The sequence below is a fragment of the Platalea leucorodia genome (assembly GCF_965183815.1).
Source record: "Platalea leucorodia genome assembly, chromosome: Z".
Lineage (NCBI taxonomy): Eukaryota > Metazoa > Chordata > Aves > Pelecaniformes > Threskiornithidae > Platalea > Platalea leucorodia.
The window spans coordinates 31801799-31816955 of record NC_138858.1 but is presented as its reverse complement, the minus strand read 5'-3'; the positions used below and the strand labels follow the sequence as shown (position 1 = coordinate 31816955).

At 41.5% G+C, this 15157-nt stretch overlaps 1 protein-coding gene across 9 annotated transcripts in view; it reads right to left on the bottom strand.

Moving 5' to 3' along the window:
- RIC1 (RIC1 homolog, RAB6A GEF complex partner 1) overlaps positions 1–15157 on the bottom strand; it is a 56669-nt gene that overhangs the window by 8150 nt on the left and 33362 nt on the right. For 7 of the 9 annotated variants that reach the window (XM_082337200.1, XM_082337197.1, XM_082337195.1 and 4 more), the window contains 11 exons: positions 14174–14326; positions 13616–13819; positions 12145–12183; positions 11766–11876; positions 11078–11167; positions 5780–5940; positions 4648–4786; positions 2631–2747; positions 1013–1741; positions 533–691; positions 289–422 (listed from right to left, as the gene is read on the bottom strand). In XM_082337200.1, the coding sequence (XP_082193326.1) occupies positions 289–422; positions 533–691; positions 1013–1741; positions 2631–2747; positions 4648–4786; positions 5780–5940; positions 11078–11167; positions 11766–11876; positions 12145–12183; positions 13616–13819; positions 14174–14326 (2036 nt within the window). The remainder of the gene's footprint in view (positions 1–288; positions 423–532; positions 692–1012; positions 1742–2630; positions 2748–4647; positions 4787–5779; positions 5941–11077; positions 11168–11765; positions 11877–12144; positions 12184–13615; positions 13820–14173; positions 14327–15157) is intronic. The other 2 variants (XM_082337201.1, XM_082337202.1) reach the window with 1 other exon arrangement.

Below are 15157 nucleotides of genomic sequence, written 5' to 3'. Positions count from 1 at the left end.
AGTGGATTCAGAGGCTTTTGGTCCGCAATATCCATCTAAGTGTGCCTATGTATATATACATACAAACACACACATATATTTACATGTGTGAGAATATATTCTCCCAAGACGTAAGAGAGAGGCACAGGCATTACGAGCGTCAGGAAAAGACAAATGCAGAACGATGTGGAGGGAAACCATGACAAATCTAACTATTATCATATAATGTACTTCTATAACTTAAATTGGTAAGAGAGTTAGTACAGTACCTAACGAAGTGGGGAAGGAGAGGACATTACTACAAATTACCTTTTTCCAGATGGGCCAGAGGGCATACTCAGTGTTTTTGTCAAGTTAAATTTGCTATGGAGATTCTCTGCTGATTGGGATAAACTAATGCTGCGATGTCTGAAGAACTCAAAGCCACTACTTGAACTAGGTTCCTAAAACCAAGAAAACCCAAACATACAGTCAAAGGAGCAAACAGGCTGTATAATAGCAAGATTAATCATACAAGGTTTCATGCACAGTATTTACTATTTTCATCACAAACCTGAGTTGTTGGTGTAGCTGGAGGTGTCTCTGTTTCTCCAGAGCCAATGGCTTTAAGAAATCTGATCATATGACGACAAAGATCCCACTTTCCCTGCTCTAAGGCAGTATTAAATAGGAGAGTAGCATGTTGTCTGCTAACTGCTGGAACTTCCATATTCTGCAAGTAACAAAGGATAATTAAGTCATTTGCTTTTGCCATCGAGCAACAAAAGTCCTATTAAGTCAAGCCACATCATGTCACATTCGAGTATACCAGAGATTAGAAGAAGCAAATTGCATGCTGTTATTTTTCCTTTTTATAACAGTAAACTAACTACTTACACTGCATGATATTCCCCCCTTTATAACTGGACATAACCTCAACAAAAAACTGTTAAATTAAAAATTTGTTTAACATGCGTAACTTTGGTATGACAATATTTTTTAAATACTACAACATTAGTAAATATGACCTCCCTTGCAATATATATACCATTACCTGTAGGATAATAAGATAAGAGGCAGCTGTGTCCAAGTCCTGGGCCATTAAGCACTCTTCAAATAAGTCCTTCGGGTTTCCAACAGCAGCAAAAAGGTAATTCCACAGGGCATATTCTGTCTTCCTAGCACAATGAACAACTGTCTGCAGGAAGAGGGGGAACTCTGTAATGAATTTCGCCACAGTGGGAAGCAGAGGGTCGGGAATGGGTTCCCGCGAGGTAGCTTCTTCTTCCAGCACTTCATGAAGCATCAGTTCTAGTACGTGAGGAAAGTATGGTAATGTGGCACAGGAGTGGGCCAAAAGCAAGGCTTGTTCACCGAGGTTCCTAACCAAGAGCTGGCGTAAAATGTGATGGAGGTAGATCTGAGAGGTTCTCTCAACAATGGAGAAAGGAAAGAGAACCTCTAAGTGTTCTCTAGCACTGGTTTGAGTGTATAAACAGTCATAGAGCACAGTGTCATTAACAGCACCAAGAACCAAGGCATCTTCAAACAAAACAGCCAATGGGTATATGTTGATGTGGAAAGGCAGCATGATCCGTCTTGACAGAAAGGAATGCGGTTTTCGATGATCTCTGGGAAACAGAGGAAGCCAGACTTTCATACCTGCCCCACCACAGCTGAGCCACAGAGCCTCCAATAAGTGACGTTTCTGTTTGTTGATCCTGCAAGTAGTCCATACATTTTCAACAGACTGGGCTAGGACAACTGGAGCACAAAAAGGCAGCTATTTAAGGAAAAAAAAAATCAGAATTAATTATTCTTTTTTTTTTTTTACCCTCTTCACAAGAACTCTTTTTTCAGCTAAGAACTACTCTTTTCAAACATGTTATTCTTCTAACAAAGAAGAAACAAATCTGTTTATCCCCTAACTCCACCCTAGCACCTTCGAAAACACCACTTATTACTTACATTAACTCAAAAGACATTTCTTTCTTTTTTTTTAAGCTCCTTATACTTAGTCAGGAAGCCTGAGCAGTGAGAATAAGGGAGGAAAATAAAAACCTGCTCTCTGCTTCTTCAGTTGGCCCAAGAGTCCAACTTAGAACTGACAAAATTACTACAAACACCAAATTTGCTAGTGTTTGATTGAGCTGCAAACAACTTTTCATCTAAACTTTTCAGATCTCACTTTCCCAAAGTGTTCTTCATTGGCACAGAAAAAACAAAAAGTTCAGTCACTGATTTATATTATTGTTGGTTTTAGGAACTTCGTAAACATACTCTGCAAAAAATGATCATGTTCCATAAACATACAGAACAGTTTTAGATAGACTGGAGATTTTCTGTCATTAGTGCATACCAAATTTTGCACAGGACCTTTACACTTAAAACGTTTATCTGTCAGTGCAATACAAGTAGCAAACACACATAAATACTTTAGTTAGACATTCACACAATTACGTAATAACTTTTCACAGATTCTTAGAGAAAAAAAAAAAAAAATCACAGGACTAGCGATTTACTTCCAACTAACAATTCAGCCTGTAAGCATAGACGCTGCTTTGCATTACAGACCTCTTTTCTTTATGCCTGGACCACTCCCTTCCACAACTTCTTCAGTCACTGACAACAGCTTTGAAGCCATATACAATATTCCACACGTATTTACTCACATGCTTCCTTTGATTAGGATTATTATCCTTATCTCGTATCTGGGGTCCAGATCGATCCCTTTGCAACATGATGAGTTGTCCTGCTAAGTTTAGCATAATACTTTCAGCCTCACAAGCCTAAGGATAAAAGAGTATTATGCAAATTATTTAAGCTTTTTGAATGTATTATTTTACCCATAACCACAATACAAACCCAGAATAAAAAGAGTAAATTAACTGCACTGCCATACAGAGATGACTAACAACCAAATTCAATGCAGAATGACTCAGAAAAATCAAGTAGAACTAAGTACCTACAGATAGATTCATTTATGTAGTTCTTGGGCAAAGGAGTAAATACTGGAAGGTTTCTGGTTCACTGGACTCATTCCATGTGTTTGTTTGATATGGGCTTTTTCCAACTATGCCTCTTGGCAAGGGCAAGCCACCAGCATTTTAAGAAAACCAAAGCTCTGTATTCTTATCAGTATCACCACTATATGATTGCCAGTATCTGACTGAAAGACTAACACTGGTAGACAAGCCAAAAAGAGTTGAGCCAAAAAGAGTTTAGCCACACTTGTACAGCATCTTGAACTTTTAGAAGCTGCAGTTAGAGAAAAATCTTTCTAGTTAGGTGTATCAAGAAAGCAAAGTATTTTTTCTAAAGATTTATTTCAGAACTGTTTCATGCTAATTTTAAACCAAGTCACTGGAGCTAATACCATGCTGTGCATGAAGTTTAGTTTTAAAACACATGGTAGAGGGTCTGTATGGCAAATTTGCAGCAGGGGTTAAGGTCACTAATAGGTAACAACACTGAAAAGGCTGACACACTCTGCTAAATCAGACACGTGACTTTGTCTACAGTGCATTGTCATATTCACTGCTAACATTAATACTTTTCTTTTGATCAGGAGGATTGACAAAGTTTGAACCTATGGGCTTCTAGTTAGAAAGAAAAGGGATAATATTTGTTCAGTCTGAAGCTAAGTTTAAAATATTACTAGTGCTCTAAAAAGTTTCAGTAGCTTTTTCGCAAAATTAGGAAACACCACAGGTCAGGTAGTTGAGGAATAAGGACACTGTCTCATGGCAAGACAGACCAGAAAACCACAAGCATGTTGCCTTTTGTGCCCTTGTGTAAGACTGTGTCAGTCTCAGGACACACGTTCAGCATTGTGGGCCACTAAATTTGAATGAACTGAAGGAAGCAAGCATAAACGTTCAGATTTTACATCTGTGCCATTACTTTCATATCTGCCAGTGGCTTTGGTATGTGGAGGAAAATACATACCTTCACATGTCTACAGGCTTGCCTCATAGACCACGCAACTTCTGCACTACCTTAAGACAGCTGCACTGATGAGAAAATACGCTTCATACTGCAGCTACTCAAATAGTTAAGCTTAATTTGTTCATACCACAGACAACAAAAATCGAAGTTCTCTTTGCACTGTGCTTTCAGTGGCCTGAATAATTTCCTGGAGTTAAGACAGGGCTTCACCTTCACACCTTAGTCATTGTTTGGCTGTTGGCCTACCTCCTGACCTAACTAGTGGGAGAGATTATCTTACTTTATTTAAGTGTAGCAGGAAATTGACTAGAAGTAACCTTATAGGGTAATATGCCATCTTTTCTGGGTTTATGTTTATTCTTTGAGTAATGAAGCCTGCAAGAATGGCACTTCCTAATGCCATGGATTGCTCTGGTGTTCAACTTTTAATACACAATGGAGAAACATACCCTTGACATAGTTAAGTTTAATTTGTCCTCCAAGATTTGGCCCGAAACTTTACAAGATGACAAGAGTAGATATGAAATAGAAGTAAGACTTTGGATTTTATTTCCACCCATCACCTCCAATTCACACACAAAATGTCTACGTAACAAGCATCAGAAAAAACATTTTCTGCATTTTACTACATAAAAGAACCACTGATTTAGGATTCATTTATCAGCCAGGTAACCTTTGAGGACTAAGCTAACAAGTCCAGGCACCAATTCTTTTAAATTTTGAGCACTATAGACCTGTTACCTGCTGAGGCATCTTCAAGGTGATGCCAGTCTCTGTCCTCACTGATGTCAACGTAACAGACACTACAAGAAAAGGATGAGGAATGTACCGAGACATGGACACTTCTTGAAGAACTTGGATACTGGCAGTAGGGTTAAGACTGAAAGGAAAGATGACTAAGTTTAGTAATTTTAAAATAGTACTTAAAAAATTAATATCTTGAAGTAAACCTAATGAAAGTAAGCAACTTAACCTCAGCAAACAGTTTACTCTACAGCCCAACATGACTTCCCTTTAACCAGGAATCCCACAGGCCCACACATCTACTCTACATAAAGTTACCAAATAAACCCAAGCTGGGCTACTTTATCTTGATAGTTTGGGGGAATACAGCTATGGGTGGATAGAAGACAACATCAGATACTTCAGAGTAAGACTCTATTCACCCTTCAATTAGACAATTCCAGGGTTTGGATTTTGTTGGAGTTTTCTTTGAAAAGTATTGAAAATATTTTCCTCTAAAGTGGATCAACAGCTCGCTTTCTGCTAAAAAAAAAAGAGAAAGGTCCCTTCTTGCTGAAACCAAGATGAACAGTAAGAAAAATCACCTGCTTAGGCACTTCAAAAAACTATCTGGGAATCTTCACCTCTTCCTTAGGTTCACAAATCTTAACTGTCTGAAAGTATGTGGGTCTTATGATGCTACCTCTTTTGCACCAAAATAGCTCCCCACAACCACACCACAGAACAAACTTCTTTCTTCATCTTTGCTACTCTGCCACCTTCACCAATTCCTACTTCCAATGTTAGAAGCATTTTTTATTAAAAATATTCAAATATGTGAGTGTCTTTTAGTACCTTTTTCTTTTATTTACATTCATTTTCCAAGTCCCTATCAGCTAGAACATGTTTGCACAGACAGCTGGAAACGCACATATCTCAGTCACTACCTCCACATCTACTGTGCATATCTGCATGCAGGCAAGTGACAACACTCATGAACTATCGCTTGTGCATACAAACACCCCTCTGTATTTTAAAAATCTGACTCCACAAGTTATCAAACAACTTCATATTATCACAAGAATTGACTCAGGCCGAGAACAGATTGACAAGTACATTACTGCCAAAGCATTTAAATACTGATACTCACCCGTCAGGCCTTCTCTCAATACTGTAAAGGCAAATGGAACAATCTGCTCTGAACAATATTACAATGTCCCGGAAAACACTCAGTAGTAACGTGTCTGCTTGCACTTTGGTGATGTGTGCAAATGCATTGTCAAGATTAGACGTTCGCAGGTAGATTCTCAGCTACAAGGAAAAGGAGTAGTTTGAATACAGGTTCTGTTTACCAACAAACTAATAGTAATTGCACATTCAATTATTTTCTTTTTTTGTGGAATGACTGTCAAGGATTTCTAATAAGGCACATTACTGGGCTTTTGTTTCATCAAATGTTTTATCCATCGCATTATATCACAAAGTCGTTAAAGAACAGTACAGTCAAATCTGAAGTACTGAACAACAAACATAAGGAAGGATCTTTATTCATCAGTTCTAAAAAGCAAAGAGTAAGCAAAGCTCTTCTGCCCATCTAATTTAAAACCTTACAAAAGTGTCCCAAAATACTGTAACTAGATACCTCAAAACAGGCTTCATGCTAGCATGCAATAATATTACAAAGCTTTCAGAACAATGAGTAGATTCATGGTAGTCAGCAGAAAATAGATTTTAATGGCAATAATAGACTTTTCTGCAAAGAATTACTTACATACTAATAAAGAATTTCTGAACATGACCAAAAGCCACCTATGTATCATAGAATCATAGAACAGTTTGGGTTGGAAGGGACCTTGAAGAGTCATCTAGTCCAACCCCCCTGCAGTGGGCAGGGACATCTTCAACTGTATCAGGTTGATCAGAGCTCCTTCCAACCTGACCTTGAATGTCTCCAGGGATGGGGCATCTACCACCTCTCTGGGTAACCTGTTCCAGTATCTCACCACACTCATTGTAAAAAATTTCTTCCTTATATCCAGTCTGAATCTACTCTCCTTTAGTTTCAAACCACCACCCCCTGTCCTATTGCTACGGACCCTACTAAAAAGTCTCCCTCCGTCTTTCTTATAAGCCCCCTTTAAGGACTAAAATTTTGGCCACAGTAAGGTCTCCCTGGAGCCTTCTCTTCTCCAGACTGAACAACCCCAACTCTCTCAGCCTGTCCTCATAGGAGAGCTGTTCCACCCCTCTGATCATTTTTGTGGCCCTCCTCTGGACCCACTCCAACAGGTCCATGTCCTTCCTGTGCTGAGGACCCCAGAGCTGGACACAGTGCTCCAGGGGCAGAATCACCTCCCTTGACCTGCTGGCCACGCTTCTTTTGATGCAGCTTAGCATGTGGTTGGCCTTCTGGGCTGTGAGCGCACGTTGCTAGCTCATGTCCAGCTTTTCATCCACCGCTACCCCCAAGTCCTTCTCCTCAGGGCTGCTCTCAATCCCTCCATCCCCCAGCCTGTATCGATACCGGGCATTGCCCCAACCCAGGTGCAGGACCTTGCACTTGGCCTTGTTAAACCTCATGAGGTTCACACAGGCCCACTTCTCAAAACTTGTCCAGGTCTCTCTGGATGGCATCCTGTCCCTCAGGCATGTCAACGACACCACTCAGCTTGGTGTCACCTGCAAACTTGCTGAGGGTGCACTCAATCCCGCTGTCTGTGTCATTGATGAAGATATTCAACAGCACTGGCCTCAATATGGACCCCTGAGGGACACCACTTGTCACTGATCTCCATCCGGACATTGAGCTGTTGACCACTATTCTCTCGATCTCTCCAATTCCAATTTAGAGAGAAGGATATTGTGGGGGACTGTGTCAAAGGCCTTACAGAAGTCCAGATAGATGTCATCCATAGCTCTTCCCTTGCCCACTGATGTAGTCACTCCATCACAGAAGGCCACTAGGTTGGTCAGGCAGGACTTGCCCTTGGTGAAGCCGTGCTGGCTGTCTCGAATCACCTCCCTGTCCTCCATGTGCCTCAGTGTAGCTTCTAGGAGGATCTGTTCCATGATCTTCCCAGGCACAGAGGTGAGGCTGACAGGTCGGTAGTTCCCAGGGTCCTCCTTTCTACCCTTTTTAAAAATGGGTGCAATGTTTCCCTTTTTCTAGTCACCGGCGACTATCCCTGACTGCCATGACTTTTCAAATATCATGGAGAGTGGCTTGGCAACTACATCAGCCAACTCCCTCAGCACTCTGGGATGCATCTTGTCAGGTCCCATAGACTTAGGTATGTTAAGGTTCCTCAGGCGGCCTCGAACGTGATCTTCTCTTACAGTGGGAAGGACTTTGCTCCCCTAGTCCCCGTTTTGCGGTCCATCCACTCAAGAGGTGTGGGAAGAGAGGTTGCCAGTGAAGACTGAGGCAAAGAAGTTGTTAAGTACCTTACCCTTTTCCTCATCCATTGTCACCAGTTTGCCAGTCATGTTCATTGGCGGGGTACGCTTTCTTTGACCTTCCTTTTCTGGCTGCCATACCTGTTAGAAGCCCTTCTTATTATTCTTTGTGTCTCTTGCCAAGTTCAGCTCCAGCTGTGCCTTGGCCTTCCTGACCCCATCCCTACACAACCAGGCAGCATCCCTATACTCTTCCCAGGATACCTGTCCCTGCTTCCACTGCCTGTGCATTTCCTTCTTGCCCTTCAGTTTGACCAGCAGATCTCGATTCAGCCATGCCAGTCTCCTGCCTTCCTTTCCAGATTTGTTACCCCTGGGGATTGACACCTCTTGTGCTCTATGGAAAGCATCCTTAAAGATCTGCCAGCTCTGTTCTGCTCCCTTGCCCCTGAAGGCAGTTTCCCAGGGGGTCCTATTGACTAACTCCTTGAAGAGCTGGAATTTTGCTTTCCTAAAATTCAGGGTCCTGACTTTCCTCTTCGCCTGAGCCATATCCCTCAGGACTGCAAACTCCACCAGTGCATGATCACTGCAGCCAAGGCTGCCTCCAATCTCAACGTCACTGATTAGCTCACTCGTGTTGGTGACCATCAGGTCCAGTATTGCATCCCCTCTGGTAGGGCTGTGTGTTACCTGGCTTAAGAAGTTATCCTCAATGCATTCCAGGAATCTCCTGGATTGCCTACAGCTTGCTGTGCTACTTTTCCGGCAGATGTTGGGGTGGTTGAAGTCCCCCAGCAGGATGAGAGCCTGTGAGCGCAATGCCTCCTGTAGCTGGAGTAAAAAGGCTTCATCAATAGGCTCTCCTTGATCAGGTGCCCTGTAGTAAACACTGACCACAAGGTTCCCTTTGTTGGCTCAGTCTTACCCATAACCTTTCAACCTGCTTGTGGTTATTCTTCAGAGACAGCTCTTCACACTCTATCCATTTCCTGATGTAGAGGGCAACCCCTCTGCCTCTCCTTCCTCACCTGTCCCTTCTGAACAGCCTGTAGCCAGACAGCCGTACTCCAGTCATGGGATTCATCCCATCAAGTTTCAGTAAAGGTGACTAGGTCATAGCTTTCTAGTAGCATGGTGGCTTCCAGCTCCTCCCGTTTGTTGCCCACACTGCATGCATTGGTGTAGGGGCACTTCAGCTGGGCTGTCAGCCATGTCACCTTCTTAGAGGAACACTCCTTAATTCCTTTGAGTTACTTCACTGGTGTTTTCCTGTTGGCTCCTATTACCTCAGGAGCCCCTGGCTCATCTCCGTAAGACTTCAGGTGTGCTGCAGTGTAGGCAGCACGTCTCAGAGCAACAGGCTGAGGGCCCTCGCTAGCACCCTGTCCCTCTAACCTTGGTGTGTCATCCCACAGCTTGCCACTGGCAAGCCTGATATTATCCCCCTCCCCCTTCAAGTCTAGTTTCAAGCTCTGTCAATGAGCCCCACTACCTCGTGAGCAAAGACCCTCTTCCCCCTTTGAGAAAGGTCCCCATCTGACACCAGCAGGCCTGGTGCCATGTAGACCATCCCATTATTGAAAATGCCAAAACTGTGGCGGTGACACCAGCCACGGAGCCATGTATTAATAGACTGGGTCCGTCTGTTTCTTCCAATGTCGCTGCCAGCAACTGGAAGGAGAGGGCAAAAAATTACCTGTGCTCCAGCTTCCCTTACCAACCATCCCAAGGCCCTGCAGTTACTTTCGATTGCCCTTGGACTACACATCGCTGCTTCATTGCCACCCAAATGGAAGAGCAATAATGGGTAATAGCCCAAGGGCCATACCAGTCTAGGAAGTTTCCTAGCGATGTCCTTAACCCGGGCCCCAGGGAGGCAGCAGACTTCCCTAAGAGGAGGGTCTGTCCGGCACATTGGACCCTCTATTCCTCTCAGAAGGGAGTCACGTACAACTGTAACCTGTCTTTTCTTCCTTGTGGAGGTGGTCGTGATACGGGGGGTAGGCCTTTCTGACCTTGGCAACACCTCTGGTACAGAAGGACCATCATCCACATCGATTGACTGGCCTTCCACATCCAGAGCCTCATCCCTGTTGTACAGAGGCACCTGGGAAGGTGAGGTGGGCAAGGAGGGGGTTTGCCTGCCACCCCGAGCATGGACTTGCCTCCATTCACTCCTTTCCTTTAAGTTACTGCCTTCAGCCTGGCGGCGGGAGGATACCGGATCCCCTTGATCTTGCATTTTTTCTGGTGCCTGTTCCTGTTTCTGTCTCAGGGAGGGCAGAGCATGGTTCCGCCAGCCTGTCTCTTTCTCAGACCCCCTGATGCTCTTTAACCTTTCTACTTCCTCTCATAGCTCTGCCACCAGGCTGAGCAGATCGTCCACCTGGTCACACCTCACACAGCTGTTCTCACTACCGCCATCCCTTACCAGTGAAAGGCTCTGGCATGTCCTGCAGCCCGCGACCTGGACGGCTGCACATTTTCATGGGAGCTCCATCTGGGTAGCCACATCAGTCTGGTGAGAGCAGAGGATGTAGCTTTCTGCTGTGTGGACACCATAGCTAAGCTCCTTCTGGGAGGGTGATGAGCACCAACTGAACTCACCTCTTGAACTGGTAAGGTGACGACACCCTTCCTGCAAGCACTTCCATGCAAACTGCAGCACAAACTGCCACACCATGCCCTGGCTGACGCGCCATGCTCTGTTGGCCCACTCTGTTGGCAGCACTCCTGGTCGCTCACACTCCCCAGGCTGCTTTGTATAGGTATAGAGGTGGTCACAGTTCCTCTGGCAATGCCCAGGCCTCGCCAGTGTTTCTCATGGGAGCTGCCAGCTCCTGGGAGGTCTCTCCACTGCCCTGGCATTTCCCTGCCTCACGAAACCCCGCTGTGTGCCAAGATCTGCTGCTCCGCTGCAGATCAGGCCGGCTCCAGACCAGCTCCCCTCAGTGACTGAGCAAGCTTTTCATATTTATAATACTACTATAGAACAGATCAGATATTCTAAACATGATTTATTTACTTTGAAAAAAAAAAAATACCTCACCTCTTCCTGATGATCATTTAAATTATAACATGCAAGAACAATGAAGTCATTCCACCACGCTAAGCCACCTGTTACCATCATATTTTGCTCCTGAAATGAAAAAAGCAAGCAAATGACCTATATGTATGTATTTTTATATACACATACACATGTACATTCTATGGGTAATTTCTGAAAGCCATACATGATCTCTACAAGCTTTACTGATAGTGGCAAGACAATCTATATATAGGAAGTTTTTGTTGTTTAAAAAAAACCAAAGTACTAAAGAATAACATGTGAAGGACAAACATCATCATACAAAACACAGCTCCACAGTTCCTTATGCTACTGGCATCCCTGAACTCTCTCAAATTAGCTTTCTGTTTCTGGCCAGAATTTACAAGCTTGGCATCCAAAGCTATGCCTCACACAAACTCTCAGATAAGACATATGGGAGTAAGTGTCTGACTATACATACTCAGATTTGGAAAGCTTTTAATAATCAGACAGAAATTATTGTGCCAAAACCACAAGGTAAGTGTTTCAGCCATTTTATGAAAAACACATGCAAAACCAGCATCCCTAATCCTGAGTGTGTCTACAGGTGGTTTATTTTAAAAAGGTATTTTTTCATTTTCTCCAAGGGTCACGTTCCAACAAATACAACCTCCCCAGTATGCCTGAATAAAGTACCATAACCTCTCACCTGGGTAATGTTTCCAAACAGCTTCCATTTTTTGGTGAGTAAAGAATAATGTGCAAAACCAAACTTGCCAACAACAGCTACATTCTGTCCAAGCTTGTCAATAGCTGAAAACTGTTCAAAGAGAAAAACCCCAGAACCTCAGGAGGGAACTTATTTAAATGATATATCCTATCCAAGTACATCACTACAAGGTAATATAATGTCAGCGTCAAAACTTGTAAAGTATCTTCATGTTTTCTACTTTACGGCCCAACACATATTCTTCTTTCTGTAATTTAAAACAATTACTTCATCTTCCAGAGCTCATCCAACCCTAAGGAACAGTTATAAAAACCCAATACTTTTAAAGAAGCAAGAACATATTCTTAAAATAACTCACCCTTATAGGCCAGTTGCTCTCTAGATATGTACTATGAATCTAAAAAAAAAGAGAAAACCAAAGCCACATAAGTATACCAAGCACCATTAAAGTAGTGACTAATTATAATGTTCTAAAGGAATTTGTAAAATGTCCGTGTTTTTCCAAAACACTGGTTTAAAGGTTTTTAATGTTGGGATTTCTTTTTTAAATACAATTACTTCCCCTCCCTCAAGAAAGTTACTGAAGCCTAAATGTTAGCCTGTTTTTAATACAAGAAATACAGAAATGTATTAACAACATACAACAGCTAATACTGCATTACAGATTAATAGTCAAAATTTTCTCTTCTTCCCCCACTAGGTACTTCTCTTCCATGAGAATTTCATGGGAATGTACAAGTTTTGATAAACACAGCATTCAGGATAGACTTTCAGTGTTGGCATGAAATTTCTAACCCTATCAGAAATACACACCAGCACATCCAAAAGCTTTGTTATGACAGCACTTGACTGGGATATGTCAAATTAAATCTTGATCCTGGATTCTTCATGTCACATGGGATGATACAAATCCAGGTTCAAACTTCAGTCCTTGGTCTGATACAAGGCAGGCAGGTGCTCTCATTACCCAGCCACTGGCTGTTCTCACGGGTATGTTGCTCCACACAGTAATTCCAATTGTGTTAGTTTTACTCCTACACAGAATGAGGACTTCCCCCTCCCACACCAGTTTCAGAAGACAGAAGAGCTACCTGGCCAGCTAAAGTGGAAATTCAACAGTATCTAGAACCTGACATTCATGCCTAGAGTCAAATGCTGTTTAATAATACCGATTCATTACTATGTGAAAAACAAAATCTTGAGGACTTTTTAAAAACCTTTATTTAGAAAAATATCTACCAATTCAAGCGTGGAAGAACACACACTAGAATTACAGATACAGTTATTTAATTTTTCCTCCATATTACAGAGAAAATAGAGTCTCTCCCATTACCACGCTGGAAATAATTTCTTCTTCGCAAGCTTGAAATTGTGAAGTTTTAATTACATGCTTAAATAGATGCCACCTAAGACTGCCTGAAAATACAGCCAAAGTCTGAAGGCTGTATTCATCAGCTGAATATGCTTAAAGTAATTTGGATAAATAACAGAAGAAATCCTTAAAAGATTTCTTGCATGTTGCACTTATTCTCCCTTTGAAAGCACAGGAAAGTAATTTAACTACTCCTTCCTGAAGTCAAAAAGATATTTAGATTTTTTTTATTGGCTAGGATGCAAACTCATAGCCACAAGGCTGAAATGGCCAACATTCCTTTACCATTTGGCAATAAGAAAAAGCTGTACCGGGAAACCCAAGAGGCAATAAAAAAGCAATGCTCTCACACTAGAGGAAAAGGGTATGGCAGAGACTGATGACATCAACTACAAATTCCAGTTCTATAAAAACTCCTGCAAGCACAGAGCACATATGGGCAACCAGCAACAATTACCTGTACAACATGCCAATGTCTGTGTCCTAGTAAAGTGCTTAAACCCTGAGAATCTAAACTGCCATCTGAAAATGGGCCTCTTTCCCTGTTAGGCTTATGTTCAGAGTGTGCTGAAGTATTTCTGGGATTCTGAGCCTGCGTTGCATCTCCACAGTTCAAATACAAGCGATCTTCTCCTTGAAGAAGGACTTGTTCCTGGTTACTCTACATTAAAAACAAAACAAAACAACAAAAAACCAAAAGAAACCTCACACTCCATGTACAGAAAACAAAGGAAAGCACATGACCAATATATTAAGAAGTTCTACGTAAACAATATGAAAAATAAGCGTTAAGGCAGTTCTCAGTTTTTGTATCACTATGTATCAGTAGGTTTTATGTTACAGTATTGCATAGCAATATTTTCAAAGTACCATTTTAAAGGGTCTATGACAAAAAAGGAAGACCAGTCTAATGATTGCAAACCAGACTTAAAACCTGTTAAGAGAATAACTCAGCTCACCCGAAAACTGGAAATACATGCTAAAATAAGGATGTATTTATAAACAAAAAACTTACCATACAAGGGTTAACAGTGAGTGCGCTTTTGATGAAATTAAACTGCAGAATACCAAATTGGCGAGCTTCATTATTTGCATCTCTTTCAGGCTTCATGCTTGAAGAAGAATTCCCATCAATAACCCACAGATGATACCCTTCTGATCCCCAGGTCTGAATGTAAAAGAATAACAATAATAAAAACCTACACCCAACACTATATATTCTCAGAAAATAAGAACTACAGAAACTTACTGTAACTTATCTTATGAGAGACATAAGCCTGGTAAAAAAACACACAGTTTGGTGTTCTAAAACATATCATCACAGGAATCATAAGTAATCCACAGCAGTAAAATCCACAAGGAACAGTAAGAATCTAGTTTAAATTATTTTCTTTTTTATGTAAAAAATGATGATTAAATGAAAAGTAACTATGCAAGACATTCACATGAGTAATGAAGACTGTTTTGTTTGCAGCTTAAAGCAATTAACACAAACTCCACAAACAGAATCAGGTACGAAAAAATCCTGATCCCCAAAATTACATTCGGTTCATTAAATTCAATGGTATCAGAATTTCAATCTTGGGGTTTTTTTTAAAAGGTACATTGTCCTGTTCTTGCAAACATGTACATCCACTTGGGATGAGTTTTTTAAGTTGTCAATCTTCATTGCAACTAGGCTATACTAGAAGTCTTGTACAAAATTCATCATGGTTTGTAAATGAGGCCTTGAAGATTGTGTTTGATATTTAACAACATCTACTGATTTGACAGACTAGCAGGATTTCATATTAATTAGTTTGTATTAAAACAACAGCAGTTAAGTTTCTCTTGAATTCATATTCTGAGCTAAACTACTTCAACAGCCAAGGTTAAGCTAGTAATTTTAGAGAAGTAAGTTAGTTTACAATTAGTGTTGTTCTGTGTCTCACTGTATTCTGAAATACAGCACCAGATTAAAAACCAAAAAGATATTAAGGAAAACTCTAAGTGTTCATTC